This window comes from Schistocerca piceifrons, chromosome 2, assembly GCF_021461385.2.
Source record: "Schistocerca piceifrons isolate TAMUIC-IGC-003096 chromosome 2, iqSchPice1.1, whole genome shotgun sequence".
NCBI lineage: Eukaryota > Metazoa > Arthropoda > Insecta > Orthoptera > Acrididae > Schistocerca > Schistocerca piceifrons.
In genome coordinates, this window is record NC_060139.1 from 845925984 (window position 1) to 845938796 (window position 12813).

Genomic DNA, 12813 nt, shown 5'->3' on the forward strand with positions numbered 1-12813 from the left:
GTGCTGCATAAAAAAGTGTGTAATGACACTGTGTGTTACACTTCTTAGCAAAATTAAATATTTTACTACATACAAGGAACTGCGGACATCCATCCCTCTCGATGAGTAGAAATATAGCCTCCAATTGAGGCACAGGACTTCCCTGACTGACAATGGCTGCCTTTGAACATGGATTACTGCAGCTCAATGCAGCCAGGACGCAGTGAGTTTGCCTTCCCCCCACCACATGGACTCATTCACCACAGTGAGAGCTATTCCTCCCTGGGGCACTGTTGGAGTAGCCTGCCAAGAGGTTAGCAACTCTTCTTAGGTGAATCAACTCACATTCAGCTATTCAGCTTTGGTTTGTTAGACAGCACAGGTCATGAATTATTCATTTCTGCCTAAGTAAATAAATATGATGGATTCCTAAACTCTGAGATAGGAATCTCATTACAACTTTCAGAAATTAATCACTTATTAGAATTTATATTAAACAGCATCATTTGTGGTAATCCAACATATTTTGAGAGTATTATTACTAAAGTAAGAAGATGATGAGGTTCACATTACTGCAGAACTGTCAACATTTTAAAGGTAATTTTTTGATTCTAGAATAATAATTAATTTTCGCTTCAATATAAAATTGTTGAGGATTTTTTTGTGGCCACTTCTGACATGTTAACTGTTGGCACTCGGCTCAGAAAATTCAGCTGACAGTAGTTCAGCGTTTTTCTGTTTGACATTTCACCAGCATGAGTGGCTAGCATTGTCAAAGATCCACCGTCCATTATTAGTGGTGGACTAGAGCTCTAGAATGAAACATTGCTGAATAATGTGAATATTTACATACAGTTTTTGATCTGCATGAAAGTAGAATTTAAAAAAACCTAAATGTTATTAAAATGCCTTTAGTTATTAACATTGCTGTTCCTGAAATGATTCATATGTAACAAAATAGTACTATGCTCCATAAGGTTTTGTCCAACAATCATGTTGAGGTGTATCTATGAAATTACATGGTAAATTTTCGTAATGGTTTCTAGTCAACATCAAGCAGCAGTCAAGGCACTTGCGTGGTGCCCATGGCAGCCAAGTATCCTTGCGAGTGGTGGTGGCACTGCAGATCGGTGCATAAGATTCTGGAACTGCAGCAATGGGAACTGCTTAAAAACAGTAGACACAAAATCTCAAGTAAGTTCAGTACATATTAGCTATTGTATCATTTTGTATGTTTGCACGCAATCATAAAAATGTTGTTCATATGCAATTTGGTGATAATCATGACAAACTAAATTAGTGTTGCTGGTTGATAACATGTTTGTCAAAGTAAAAATGTGTTTCTCGGCTCTGTTTCCAGGTCTGTGCATTGCTATGGTCAACAAATTACAGGGAATTTATATCTGGTCATGGATATGCTAACAACCAATTAGTCATATGGAAATACCCATCGATGAACAAGGTTAGTAGCTAACTAGAAAGATGCTAGTTTTATTTTCAGTGTACGAATAATTTGAGATAAGAACAAAAGTTACACAGGGAAGACCCAAATGGAGAACCGGTGTACAAAAGAGGCTGCTTGGTGACTGAGAGATTCAGATGATTCACAAATAAGCTCTGGAGAAGACAATATATTCTATCAAAATGGAAACACGGGATAATGATTTTATGATCACAAGGCATAATAAGAAAGCTGAGGCTATCATAAAACAAAAAAAAATGTTGTTTCAGGAAGGGAAGGAGCTACACTCACAGGTTATCAGAACTCAAATAAGAGCAACACTGAATGTAACAGAGGAATTCATGTTTATTCATAAATTATGTAAAAGCATTGAAGGGAGAAAAGCTTTTCAGCATATTTGAAAACAGATCATTTCCACATTTAGTTGAACTGCATCATGCCATAGTGCCTGGGTATCAATAGCTGTTAGTACTTAGAATACAAAGCTGAGTATGGATTGCAGTGTGCTGAATTTAAACTCGTGGATATGTCAGCAGAATACACTGTTGTTGTTGTTATGGTCTTCAGTCCTGAGACTGGTTTGATGCAGCTCTCCATGCTACTCTATCCTGTGCAAGCCTCTTTTTTTTTTTTTTTTTTCCGGGCGCACAACGTCAATGGTCATTAGCGCCCTGACTACTCTAAGAATGCACCGCGAGGCACAAGTTGACAACAACAACTAAAAGGGAAAACACAATAAAAGACAGACTGACAGGCATAGGATTAAAAAACATCATCAAATGTCCTTAGCGAGGTTTGTCAAATTGATAAAACAAAGAACACGAGCAGCTGCTCGTGGGTCATCCGCTAAAATGGCATCTAAACTATTAGGCAGGTTAAGATCGAGGCGCAGTGTGGTAAGATCTGGACAGGACATTAAAATATGTCTAACCGTCAGCAAGTGCCCACATGGGCAGAACGGCGCCGGCGCAGCCGTCAGCAGATGGCGATGGCTGAACCGGCAGTGTCCAATTCTTAACCTTGCTAAAACGACCTCCTCCCGCCGAGAAGGGCGTGAGGAGGACGTCCAAGCCACGGGAAGAGGTTTTAAGGCCCGAAGCTTGTTGTCGGTAAGTGCAGCCCAATCGGCATGCCACAGCGACACAACGCGCCGACAAATGACCCTGCTAAAATCGGACGAAGGGACACAACAAGAAGCTGTCCGAGGCTGGAGGACCGCAGCCTTGGCCGCGGCATCTGCAGCTTCGTTCCCAGGGATACCGACATGGCCAGGAACCCACATAAAGCTAACCGGCGTACCGACGTCCACCAGCTGCTGAAGAGAGCGTTGGATCCGGTGTACGAAAGGGTGAACCGGGTACGGATCACTGAGGCTCTGGATGGCGCTCAGGGAATCTGAGCAGATGACATAAGCAGAATGTCGGTGGCGGCAAATGTAAAGAACAGCCTGGTAGAGGGCAAAGAGCTCAGCTGTGAAGACCGAACAATGGCCATGGAGCCGGTATTGGAAACTTTGTGCCCCGACAATAAAGGAACACCCGACCCCGTCATTGGTCTTAGAGCCATCTGTATAAATGAAAGTCATGTTGTTGAACTTCGAACGAAGTTCCAAAAAACGGGAGTGGTAGACCGAACCGGGGGTGACCTCTTTTGGGAGCGAGCTGAGGTCGAGGTGAACGCGGACCTGAGCCTGGAGCCAAGGTGGCGTGCGGCTCTCGCCCACTCGAAAGGTTGCAGGGAGTGAAAAATGAAGGTGTTGAAGGAGGCGACGAAAGCGAACTCCAGGGGGTAGCAAGGCAGAGACATACAACCCGTATTGAAGGTCAAGAGAGTCGTCAAAAAAGGAACGATAAGATGGATGGTCGGGCATTGACAGTAGCCGACAGGCATACCGGCAAAGCAGTATATCGCGCCGGTAGGTGAGTGGCAATTCGCCAGCGTCAGCATGAAGACTCTCTACGGGACTGGTATAAAATGCTCCGATCGCAAGTCGTAAACCCCGATGTTGTATGGAGTTGAGGCGGCGTAAGATGGATGGCCGTGCAGAGGAGTATACGAAGCTCCCATAATCCAGCTTGGAGCGGACGATCGACCGATATAGACGAAGTAGGACGGTTCGATCCGCTCCCCACGACATACCACTGAGAACACGGAGGACATTTAAAGAACGGGTACAACGGGCGGCCAAATATGACACATGTGGAGACCAGCTAAGTTTCCTGTCAAAGGTAAGGCCTAAAAATTTGATTGTCTCCACGAGTGGGAGAGCAACGGGACCGAGTCGTAAGGACGGTGGGAGAAACTCTTTGTAGCGCCAGAAGTTAATACAGACCGTCTTCTCGGCAGAAAAACGGAAGCCATTGGCGACACTCCAGGAGTAAAGACGGTCAAGAGAACGCTGAAGACAGCGCTCCAGGACACGTGGACACTGCGCGCTGCAATAGATGGTAAAATCGTCCACGAAAAGGGAGCCTGATACATCAGCTGGGAGGCAATCCATTATTGGATTGATCGCGATGGCGAAGAGAGCGACGCTCAAAACTGAGCCCTGTGGCACCCCATTCTCCTGGCGAAAGGTGTCGGACAGGACAGAACCCACACGTACCCGAAACTGTCGATCCATTAAAAAGGAACGAATAAAAAGAGGGAGGCGACCGCGAAAGCCCCATGTATGCAGGGTGCGGAGAATGCCCGCCCTCCAACAGGTGTCGTAAGCCTTCTCCAAATCAAAGAACACAGCCGCGGTCGGGCGCTTCCGCAAGAAGTTATTCATAATGAAGGTCGACAAGGTAACCAGATGGTCAACAGCAGAGCGGCGCCTTCGAAATCCACATTGTACATTGGTAAGTAGGCGTCGAGACTCTAGCAGCCAAACCAATCGAGAGTTAACCATTCGCTCCATCACTTTACAGACACAGCTGGTAAGCGAGATAGGTCGATAACTGGAAGGCAAGTGCTTGTCCTTCCCCGGCTTAGGAATCGGGACAACAATAGACTCGCGCCAGCATGCGGGAACATGTCCCTCAATCCAGATGCGATTGTATGTACGAAGAAGAAAACCTTTACCCGCAGGAGAAAGGTTCTTCAGCATCTGAATATGAATAGAATCAGGCCCTGGAGCGGAGGACCGTGATCGGCCAAGTGCGGTTTCGAGTTCCCGCATGGTGAATGGGGCATTATAACTTTCACAATTCGAGGAGAGGAAGTCAGGTGGCCTAGCCTCCTCTGCCTGTTTGCGGGGGAGGAAGGCAGGGTGGTAATGAGCGGAGCTCGAAACCTCGGCGAAAAAGCGGCCGAAGGCATTGGAGACAGCCTCAGGGGCCACAAGGACTTCATTCGCGACCTTCAAGCCAGAAACTGGGGAGTGGACCTTAGTGCCAGATAGCCGGCGCAGGCTACCCCAGACAACAGAAGAAGGAGTAGAACTGTTGAAGGTGCTTGTGAAAGCAGCCCAGCTGGCTTTCTTGCTTTCTTTAATAATACGACGACACTGAGCACGTAATCGTTTATAATTAATACAATTCGCCACTGTAGGGTGGCGTTTAAAGGTGCGTAAAGCACGTCGACGAGCACGTAAAGCGTCTCTACATGCTGCGGTCCACCGTGCAAGCCTCATCATCTCCCAGTACCTACTGCAACCTACATCCTTCTGAATCTGCTTAGTGTATTCATCTCTTGGTCTCCCTCTACGATTTTTACGCTCCACGCTGCCCTCAAATGCTAAATTTGTGATCCACTGATGCCTCAGAACATGTCCTACCAACCGGTCCCTTCTTTTTGTCAAGTTGTGCCACAAACTTCTCTTCTCCCCAATTCTATTCAATACCTCCTCATTAGTTATATGCTCTACCCATCTAATCTTCAGCATACTTCTGTAGCACCACATTTCAGAAGCTTCTATTCTCGTCTTGTCCAAATTATTTATCGTCCATGTTTCACTTCCATACATGGCTTCACTGCATACAAATACTTTCAGAAACGACTTCCTGACACTTAAATCTATACTCGATGTTAACAAATTTCTCTTCTTCAGAAACGCTTTCCTTGCCATTACCAGTCTACATTTTATATCCTCTACTTCGACCATCATCAGTTATTTTGCTCCCCAAATAGCAGAACTCCTTTACTACTTTAATTGTCTCATTTCCTAATCTAATTCCCGCAGCATCACCCCACTTAATTTGACTACATTCCATTATCATCGTTTTGCTTTTGTTGATGTTCATCTTATATCATCCTTTCAAGACACTGTCCATTCCGTTCAACTGCTCTTCCAAGTCCTTTGCTGTCTCTGACGGAATTACAATGTCATCGGCGAACCTCAAAGTTTTTATTTCTCCTCCATGGGTTTTAATACCTACTCTGAATTTTTCTTTTGTTTCCTTTACTGCTTGCTCAATATACAGATTGAATAACATCAGGGAGAGGCTACAACCCTTTCTCACTTCCTTCCCAACCACTGCTTCGCTTTAATGTCCCTCGATTCTTATAACTGCCATCTGGTTTCTGTACAAATTGTAAATAGCCCTTCACTCCCTGTATTTTACCCCTGCCACCTTTAGAATTTGAAAGAGAGTATTCCAGTCAACATTGTCAACAGCATTTCTCTAAGTCTACAAATGCTAGAAACGTAGGTTTGCCTTTCCTTAATCTTTCTTCTAAGATAAGTCGTAGGGTCAGTATTGCCTCACGTGTTCCAACATTTCTACGGAATCCAAACTGATCTTCCTCGAGGTCAGCTTCTACCAGTTTTTCCATTCGTCTGTAAAGAATTCGCGTTAGTATTTTGCAGCTGTGACTTATTAAACTGATAGTTCGGCAGAATACACTACAGAAAGAAATTGCAGCACCAAAAAATAATGTAGAGTAATGAAATTTTGGGGAATACCTTTGTATAGGTTAAGTATGTAAGTGATTAACATTGCAAGATCACTGATCAATGTAAGAGTGAGACAAAACCAATGCAAATGCTAAATGCTGGTACATTAATAACTGGTGTAACTGCCTGTATGTTGAATGCAAGCATGCAGACATGCATGTATTGTGTTGTACAGGTCTCAGGAGTAAGTTTGTGGGATGGAAATCCATGCCTGTTGCACTTGATTGTCAACACAGGGACGGATAATGCTGGTTGTGGATGATGCTGGAGTTGCAGTCAGGTGTCCCATCTGTGCTCACTCTGAAGCAGATCTAGTGATCTATCATATCAAGGCAAATGTCGTGTTATCCTTTAGAAAACACCTGCTGGAATAGTGTTAATTGCAGCACATTAGGTCAAATCAATAAATAGATCTACAAATTTACAGTCAGGGTGCACTGGGCAACCATGAGTGCTGTCCTGCTCTCAAACAAAATTGCACCTCACATCTTAACTCTGTGTACATCCAGTGTGTCTAGCATGCAGACGGATTGGTTGCAGGCACTCGACTGGCCTCCTAATCAATGCACTGCCATCACTGGCACCAAGGCAGAAACAGCTTTCATCAGAAAACACAACAGAGTTCCATCGTGCTGTCTATATGGGCTCTCGTTTGACACCACTGAAGTTGCAAAAGGCAATGGTTTGGGGTCATGCGTGCTGCAGGATGTCAGACTCAAAGCTGTCCTTGAAGTAACATATTTGTAAGAGTTCATGGTCACTGTGGACCCAACAGCTTTTCAAGTTGCTGCTGCAGATGTAGAATGTTGCACCAGAGCCATATGCTCAACATGATGGTCTTCTCTCTTGGTAGTGTCATAGGGCCATCTGGAACCCTGTTCTTCTTGTGATTGTACATTCTCGTGACCACCATGCCAGCATTCATGTACAGTGGCTGCGTTCCTGCCAAGGCTGTTTGCAGTGTCGCAGACGGAACCTCAAGAGTCTTGTAGCACTATTTCACAACCTTGTTCAAACTCAGTGTGTTGATAATATTGTCTTTGGCACCTCAAAGGGATTTTTAACTAACATCAACTCACCATGTCCAAAGGTCACAATGCTCATAACCATTACAGAGTGTATTTAAAGCAAACCTGATTTGCAACTTCATAGTGGCTCTATTAGCACCAATCCTATAAGACTGGCCCAAAATTTGAATAGACGTCATCCTTCAGATGTAGAAACAAGTCTACCAGTGTTCGGTTGTTGTAAAACTCCTCCTTGGTGTTGACACTCCCCCTGCCCCCAGTGTATAGCTAAGAAATTTGTAATCGATATCAAAAGTAAGATAAGTTTTCTAGACAGGGTCCCTATGAGAGAAAAAAAAAATTGATACAGATTAAGATTATAGAGCGCATTAATAATTAGTATTATTTGCGCTGTAAAATATTTTACCAAGATGAAATAGACATAAATGTAAGATTCAAAAATTCCACACAATTTGTGGTAAAATTAAAACTTCTAAACGTAGTTAAAGAATTGTTGCTAAAATTTTATGAAATAAGATTAGTACAGTTCTTCGGAAATGAAGTGAGACATGGGTACATCAAAAGGTGTTGGGACGCCGTTGACTACATATGACGAGATGAGGAAAAATGAAAGTAGTACACATGGTAATTCCATGGTTGAATGTAAATAATCAAAAGGATAAAACTAAAATCTCACCAAATAGTGAGGTGTTGAGTGGTCAATAGAAAACTTTTCTAAGGTCTTGGCGTCCTTCAGAGCTGATGACTTCTGTCCGTCTGTGGCATCTTTATCATATCATTATAAAATATGTGGGTGTGGGACCTCCCTTTTGCACACAGGCAAAGTGGCAAAGAGCAGATCAACCACCCAGTGGTGGAACATTGGTTCACATGTGTTAAAATTAAATGGCTGCTTCGCAATCTCTAATTTGGAGCCCACCTCCCCAAAAAAAAACCAAGGGTTTCTGAACTACTGAACTATGTAAATAGGAACTGTGCATATAACACAATCTCTGAACATCAAACCATGTGTCCTTAATTTCCATTAACTCTCCCACCACACATAGCATGCCACCACCCCAAACCTGATGGAGTGATGTATGAATAGTTTCAAATGTTACTGTAGCAAGGAATCGCCTAAAATATGCTTGACGATACCTCTGAAAATTGTAAATAGGTAAGTTTCAGTTGATGTCCCAAAGTACAATGCTGGAAAAATCAGTAATAGTTTAAGTGCATAACTACTGTTTTACATGCTGTAATGCTAATTTGAAAGGTTAAACTAATTTGAAGTGGTGAGAGTGAAGTTTTTGACAATTGATACCTCACTTAGTGACAATAAGACATACGAAGAATTGTATTTATCTTCTTTTCCTGTATCATCTTCATTCTAATGAAACACATGATCAGTGTCTCATTGGGCTCTATCCCACCACAGTCTTGGCACTTTTTTAATTCTGTGAGGCAGTAATCATTAATTGAATTCTGAAAGAACAGAAAAAATGGACCTTTGAATTTACATATAAAGTAAAACATTTTGGTTGCATTAAAGAACTTGTGTTCTGTTTCATTATATTGATGGGTACTCGCATGGTCCACTGGGTTTTGCTCGATGCGACACACATTATCATGCAATTGGTAGATAAATATGCATGTTGCGCATTACAGAATTCCTATTACCCTTAGGTTAAGTCACATGAGCCATGTGATAACAATTGATTTCTGCTTGGTAAATGAGACTATTATGTAGAAATTTGCAGTTATTTTACAAAAATTTTATTTTCAAAATTTCAAAGAAGTGGTCCTTGTAAAAAGTTGTTCCTTTGTGTTACTTTAAATCCGTCTTGATTGCAAAAAAAAAAAAAAATTTGCAATCAAGACGGATTTAAAGTAACATTATAAAATCACTGATTGCTGTTATCCCATAAGACATTATGTCTGTTTTTGCAAACATTGTTCCTTTGTTATTGCAGTGTGTTCATATTTAAGTTTGCTCTCACACCCAGTGAGTAAAAAGACCACAATAAATTCCCAAACATTAACTGTATGTTTCCCTTTCATAATTTTTCGGCAGATTGAGCTTAATTTCTTTATTTGGATAAAGTAGCTGTAAATACTCGCAAGAGAGATGACCTGTATGCACCAACAAATTGATGCATAGTTGAAAATATGACATCTGACTGGTTATTGGGTGGTGCAATGTCCTACCATCAAAGATCTGTTTATGGCTTAGAAACTTTGATATTAAAAGACAAAAGTAAGAACCTCATAATAAATGTCTTCAATACACACACGTGGTGATTAAATTCGTCATGGTATTGCAGTGGTACCATGGTTTGTTGGGATAATTTAGTATCTCGGATATCGCTGCTTTACAGAGCTTTTATCTCTGTGCCACTGGTTGGCAATTTTAAACATTAGAAAACAAATCATAATTTCTGGAATTTGTACAACGCTTAAGACTACAATGTTAAAAACCACTGTAGTGATATATTTAAATAACTTTTGATTTATTGTTTTGTACTATTTCCAGATTGCAGAGCTCACTGGACATACTGCAAGAGTTTTGCATCTTGCCTTGTCTCCTGATGGCAGTACTGTTCTGTCAGCTGGAGCAGATGAAACATTAAGGTTGTGGAAGTGCTTCACTCCAGACCCTGCAAAGAAAACTGAACCAGTGGAAACAAAAAGTGTTCCTAATATGATGCGTGGAATTCGTTAATTGTTGTGTCATTGGCATATTACTAAATCAAAAGACTGATGTCGTAGTGATTTGTGTAATGTGAAGGTATCCTGTACGATCTGTATCTAAAAACCTAATAGGAGCAAATATTCTTACATACTAAGTACACAGTGAGAAATGAAACAATGCGTTCTAGGAAAGTATTTCTTCCCTTTGCTGATCCTTTCTCCAGAACTGTCTGTGTTTACTGCCACAGAAAAACACGACTGACTATATTGATTTTACAATAATATAAAACAAATGTATATAATTAGTGATTAGATGTCTTTATAACAATATTTATCCCACTAAGGGTTGTATACTAGTTTATCACATGTAAAAATTTCTGCATGTTTATGCTGTGAATATTATTAGACTTTTTATTGTAAAAGTAAATATTTTCCATATAAAAGTACTTTTGTTTATAAAAACAAAGGCCTGCCTCTCTCTCTCTCTCTCTCTCTCTCTCTCTGTCTGTCTGTCTGTCTGTCTGTCTGTGTGTGTGTGTGTGTGTGTGTGTGTGTGTGTGTCTCACATATGTGGCTACTCTATGATCATTATGGGTGACATAAAACAGACATGACAAGTATTACGTTAAGAAGCAACAGCTATAGCTTTCAGAGTGCTAGACAGTCTGAAGCAGAAACGGTTGCTCACCCATACCAGAATGTGAGGCTTGGCACAGAGGTGGAGAACACACTGGTGTCACCACAGGGTATTCTGTCTGTGCAGGATGCATCGCCCTGTTGCTTTCTTACATGCACACCGCTATAACGATTCACATACGTACAAAAGCTGGAATAGTTTTGCTTTGTTGCCACCAGATAAGTAAATTGTTTTTATGGCTGTGTTTGGTGGTGCTGTAAATTTTACTGTTATCCTCTGCCAAGGAGCTATAGATAAAATATTGCCATAATTGCCAATAACAGATTCTGACCACTGACCACTAGTCATTTATTTTGTCTCCTTACCTTCCACGCTCTGCGGAACCTCGTGCTTTGCCGCGTGACTTGTACATCTGGCAGGAAGGCTGCAGAAGTTGTAATGTGTCACAGTGTTCAAGGTAGCATTGCTGTTGGCTCCCCCCCCTCCCCCGAGTGTGGTAATTGGTAATGTTAACACATCAAGTTGCGCACACAAATTTTTCTTTTTCTGTTATTACAATAGCCTGTAGCACTTTAAACTGAATTGTGTATGAGAATTTCCCTGTCACCAAACACTGAAGGTACACATTATCAGCTCAAAGCTTAGTTTGGGGACCAGTGGTTTGCCAGGCATGGTTCTATTGGAGCTGGTATGCTACTGATTTCTTCTACTTGTCCAGCCAGTTACAGGGCCTATAGTTTAAGAAAGATTCTGAACCCTGGGGCAACTCATCACTTCCTCCACATCCGGTAATGTTTGTTAATGTGAAAGAAGCTGACATAAAAATCATGACTGAATGGACATTGAATCTGCAATTTTGATGCCATAATTTTGCTCTTTCATCACTGATCAAACAGTACCATATCAACCCAAATGCATTGTCAGTTCCCTTCCTACTCCATATGCATTTAAAACTATTGTAAAATACTCTCCGATTACCATCTTTTCCATACACTTGTATTGTGTTTGTTTCTATTGCTATTTTTCAGAATTTGCCACACAACTTTGTTAATGAAGTGCTCCATTGCAATATGATAAACGCACGCGCGCGCGCACGCGCGCACGCGCGCACGCACACACGCGCGCACATACACACATACACACATGCGCACACGCGCGCACATACACACATACACACACGCGCACACTCTGACTCACCACAGCAGATACATATGTTTCAGCTTAATTTGGTTCACACCATGAGTTGCTTCATGACATTTGTGTGCATGCACATGCAGCCATTTAGGTATCAGTCCATTTATGATGCTCCAGTGTAGTAAATTTAAAAGGGCCACTTCAGCAACCAGGATTGAAATAGTTAAAAATGGGTAAGTATTAATACTGAGTTCACACAGTGCCATTAAGCTGTGGTTGTCTCAATCCCATTCGTTTTTGGTGATTGCCCAAATCTCTTGGCATGGAGTACCATTAGTTTAATTATAAAGATGTTCTCTCATGAAAACATTAATGGACGAGGAGCTGGCAACTTCACAGTGTGGAATTCCACTGAATATTTGTTCATAAAGGGTAGCAACGCGAGGGCTGCGACTGTTAATAAGTACAAATAAAACAGCTTTGTGTCGGTTACTTAGTTTGCCACTATGCATTATGATGGTTCACACAGTTATCTTCAGGTGGAGAAATGTTTAGTTACATAGCTGGTGTTAGAGGAGAACAGACACCTTTCTACCTCAGTAGACCGAAGTCACTGTAGGAGATGTTGCATCTTTTGTGATAACTTTTTTATGGAAAAGGCATTTTTAAAGTTAAAAACAATTTATTACAGTAAATTGTACTTACAGGGGCAGTAGAGGCATAAAGCTGGCATACTGTTGTTTTATGTCCTCTCCACTGTACAATATATTTACACTCACTTCAAAGATGTTGTAATGTTGCTTTTGCACAGGATACAAAGGTAATAGACAGGTGGTGGAGCTTGGTTATCAGTTACTTGACATTACAATTCAGTTATATTAAGTGGCTATATGTAAATGTGTTCTAATTTCAAAAAATATGAAAGGGCTATAATACAGTATGGAACTGAGCACAGTTCAATTATTAAACGCTTCTACAGGGTCATCAGAGACAGTCTGAGAAGCTTCTAAGGATGTTGCAGGGT

General features: G+C 41.6%; 1 protein-coding gene across 8 annotated transcripts in view; it reads left to right on the forward strand.

Annotated features, from left to right (window-relative positions):
* LOC124777589 (cell division cycle protein 20 homolog) overlaps positions 1 to 10426 on the forward strand; it is a 93161-nt gene extending 82735 nt beyond the window's left edge. For 6 of the 8 annotated variants that reach the window (XM_047253051.1, XM_047253046.1, XM_047253048.1 and 3 more), the window contains exons 10-12: positions 1026 to 1173; positions 1340 to 1441; positions 9861 to 10425. In XM_047253051.1, the coding sequence (XP_047109007.1) occupies positions 1026 to 1173; positions 1340 to 1441; positions 9861 to 10049 (439 nt within the window). In that variant the 3' untranslated portion in view covers positions 10050 to 10425. Of the gene's footprint in view, positions 1 to 1025; positions 1174 to 1339; positions 1442 to 9860 lie in introns of all 8 variants that reach the window. The other 2 variants (XM_047253045.1, XM_047253044.1) reach the window with 1 other exon arrangement.
* The last annotated feature ends 2387 nt before the right edge of the window (positions 10427 to 12813 follow it).